Raw genomic sequence first — 3,632 nt, forward strand, 5'->3', positions numbered from 1 at the left:
CTTTTATTTAACGTGTAAGAACAACTAGTGGAGCTGAACTCCTAATTCACTTATACAAAGTACAACAGAAACTTATGGGTACATTACATAAAATTTCTACCCAGCTAATTGGCACACATAAGTACCACTCAACTAAATTACATAGTGACTTGCTTACTGGTAAAAAAAAAAAAAATGGTTTACAAAAGCAATAACAAAATGGAAAATAACCATCATTCATCAATCAGGACTTTTCAATTAGTCCAAGGCCAGAACAGCCACTGTACTTAATGGCCTATGGCCAGAATCAAGGACTCATCTTCCACGAGGATTTACCAATTGGGAGAACACTGCACTTGTAGCAGCATCTTCTGCATCATCATCCGTGGCAGAGTTTACCCCATCAATCATACTCACACTGTTATCAAACGGCTCGAGACGAGTTAACTGAATCCCAGTAATGTGGTTTGTGCTGTTATCTTCAGGTTCCATAAGTGCTGATGAGGTCTCTTGGAGCTGCAAAGCATATTCAAGATTCCACAAAACATCTCCCATAGATGGCCTATCCACTCCATACTCAGCCAAGCATTTCTCAGCTGTCTCTCCAAACTTCTTAAGAGAAGCAGGATTGACAATCCCTACCAGATTTTGATCCATGATTTGATCAAGCATCCCTTTTTTCTGCCAGCTCATTGCCCACTCAGCTATATTAACCTGCTCCCTAGGAAGGACAGGGTTCAAGGCTGGTCTTGTGCACAACACTTCCATTAAAACTACTCCAAATGAATAAACATCCGATTTCTCCGTAAGTTGTTGCCTTCTGAAGTATTCAGGATCAAGATAACCAAAACTACCTTTAACAGCAGTGCTCACATGTGTCTGATCAAGAGCAGGACCAGTTTTGGAAAGGCCAAAGTCAGCAACTTTAGCAACAAAGTTATCATCTAAGAGGATGTTTGTTGTCTTTACATCTCGGTGAATTATGCTTTGAGATGCACCAGTGTGGAGATAATGAAGACCTCTTGCTGCTCCAATGCAAATTTCAAGCCTCTGCTTCCACGATAGAGGTGGTAGGTCTGTTCCATACAAATGACTCCTGAGGGGTCCATTAGCCATGTATTCATACACAAGAATCATTTCCGACCTCTCATCACAATAACCAATGAGAGACACAAGATGACGATGGCGAAGCTTGGATAACATTTCAATTTCTGTTCGGAATTCAGCAAGACCTTGTTCAGATCTAGGGTTCCCCCTTTTAACAGCTACATTGGTTCCATCTTCAAGTGTTCCTTTATAAACCCTGCCAAAACCACCAACGCCAAGAAGCAGCTTCTCATCAAATTTGTTGGTTGCATCTAGGATTTCTTGGAAAGTTAAGAACCGTCCATGGTTTGATGAAGCTAAAGAAATGCAGCTTGCAGTTCCACTCTTCTGCGAAGTTGTTGACATTTTTGTCATGGTCTGGGAGTTTCCGTATAAAGGTAAAGGAAGCCATGTATGGCCTTGTTGAGTAGACTTTGACTTGCATCTCAACAAGCAGCAATAACACAAACCAACCAAAGCTATGGCAACCACAGCCCCAACAACAGAACCAACTATTATTCCTACCATGTTCTTGTTTGATGAAGAACTAGGAAGGAGAGTCTCAACTGAAGAAAGTCCATCCAAGCTCTTCAATGCATTGCTGATTTTCATTATCTCCAGTCCATTCATGGAGGCATTTGTGATGTCTGCCATTGTATCAGGACCAACACTTATTGTCAAAGTGTCTGCTGAAGCATTGGAAACAAAGTCCTTATAGTAAGGCACAGCCAAATCCCCAGTTATGGATGAGAGGTCAAGGCTTCCAAGAGCAATGTCAGAATTTATGAATAAATTGAACACTAAAGTGTTGAGTGACATGCTAATAATATCACAAAAGTGCACCCGAATAAAATAGGAGAAGTTTGGATCCACAGTAAAGACCCAAGTAATGTTGAAATTTGAATTGGCAACATTTGCATCCCCCATTGCTTCAGCCGTGGAATAGACCCAATTCGGGGCAGTCTGCGGCGTAACACCTGCCCGATACTTAATGCTGGAAGGGTTGACTGACACATCAATAACTGAGCTGTTCACATGGAGGTATTTCAGATCATTCTCCCAATTCCTTCCAAGGGTATCATTTTGGGCAGTGAGCAAGGGACCTCCTATGTTTAAACGGTAAACAGTTTCAAAAGCAAGTTCAGAAAGGCCACTGAATGGGGCTGATGGGTTAAGAGCATATGCCTGATCAACAAACAAGTCATCTGGCATTGACACAACTTCAATTGCATTAACAAAGGCAACTGAACCATTTGAAGGAATGAAGGTAACAGTCAAGGTTTCAGAGGTAACATTGATGGCATACTCCCGGAACATATAAGAACCATTGTAGTTCTTAAATGTGAAGTTTCTCAAGAGAACAAAATCATCAGTAACCACTGTTAAAACAGCAGAACTCAAATTATGGCCAGAGTTGGAAAGAGGAGAAAAATATAGCCTAACCCAGTGCCGACCTTGCTCAATTTCAAATCTATAAGAAGCTTTCTCAGTGAAAATCCTAGCTGATTGGTAGATTGGGAATGGGACACTAGAATTGGAACTAGCAACAATAGAATTCCCGGTTTTCAACACAAGTGAAGAATGCTGTGAATCAGGAACAAAAGTTCGATCTTGGAAGGTGATGTTTTGGGAGGAACCACAAGCTATTAGATAATTATCAGAAGGAGTATATGCGGCAAACGACCCATTCACCAAAAACATAAAAGCAACAAAAACAAAGGAAACCCACTTTCCAAGTTTCATCATCACCATCATAGTTTCCCTAGTCTTCACCAATCCATTAACAGATTGTAAGCAACACCCTTAACTTCCAATCCCAAGCCACACAAAAAAAAAACCTGCACCAACCTCGGATCTATCAAATTCAATGCACAAAACCAGACATTTCTGTTACAAGCAACAGACAAAATACCATGATTCTAACGTCAGTACTCAGAACACAACACAAAAACACACAACACTTTGCTCCCAACAAGGGTCTTAAATCTAGTTAGCTAGAATTATGTGACGCAAGTACATTCAAAAGAGGGAGTTATATTGGAGTATTACCTTTTCTTTTCTTTTTAGGTTGTGGATGTGGAGGAAGCAAAATGTGAATAACCTGCTACAAAAGTGAACAGTGATGAAAGAAAATCTGAAACAGAATGAGACCCAGTTTAGATTACGTGAATCCCATAACTGAAATCACATCAAGTTGTGAGCTTTTTAGTGTGGCTGCAATGCAAACACCCTTTTCCAGGCCAGGCTGTTGATTAGGCTGTCATTTACATGGGAAAAAAAGAGGACCCCACAAAATAAAATAAAAAAGTTTATGAAACTTCACAAAGTTCAAACCCTTACAATAAGTTGCTTCTAGTCACATAAAACCAGCTGTTTCCTGAAGATTTTGTGGTGGGATTTTCAAAATTCAGAATCTTTGAGGCTTACAACTCTAAAAAGGTTATATTTTACAGAATATTATTATTTTTTAAAAGTTTAAAAGGGAAACAAAAATAATTAAGAACAACGTGGCTTGGAGGTTGGAAGGGAAAAAGTTGATGCTCTGGGTTACATGGGACCCGCTTTAA

At 40.0% G+C, this 3,632-nt stretch overlaps 1 protein-coding gene across 1 annotated transcript; it reads right to left on the minus strand.

Moving 5' to 3' along the window:
* Positions 1-293: 293 nt before the first annotated feature.
* On the minus strand, positions 294-3,211 carry LOC133318531 (receptor-like protein kinase THESEUS 1). The gene is made up of 2 exons (XM_061520535.1): positions 3,115-3,211; positions 294-2,903 (listed from the first exon to the last, which is right to left on the minus strand). The coding sequence occupies exon 2, from the start codon at positions 2,818-2,820 to the stop codon at positions 295-297; it is 2,526 nt and encodes an 841-aa protein (XP_061376519.1). The 5' UTR covers positions 2,821-2,903; positions 3,115-3,211; the 3' UTR covers position 294.
* Positions 3,212-3,632: the final 421 nt, after the last annotated feature.

This window comes from Gastrolobium bilobum, unplaced genomic scaffold (assembly GCF_033153095.1).
Source record: "Gastrolobium bilobum isolate Gb01-03AN ecotype WA unplaced genomic scaffold, APGP_CSIRO_Gbil_v1 utg18939, whole genome shotgun sequence".
Lineage (NCBI taxonomy): Eukaryota > Viridiplantae > Streptophyta > Magnoliopsida > Fabales > Fabaceae > Gastrolobium > Gastrolobium bilobum.

Coding starts and splice junctions, on each gene's coding strand:
- LOC133318531 (XM_061520535.1), bottom strand. CDS start 2,820: ATGATGGTGATGATGAAACTTGGAAAGTGGGTTTCCTTTGTTTTTGTT.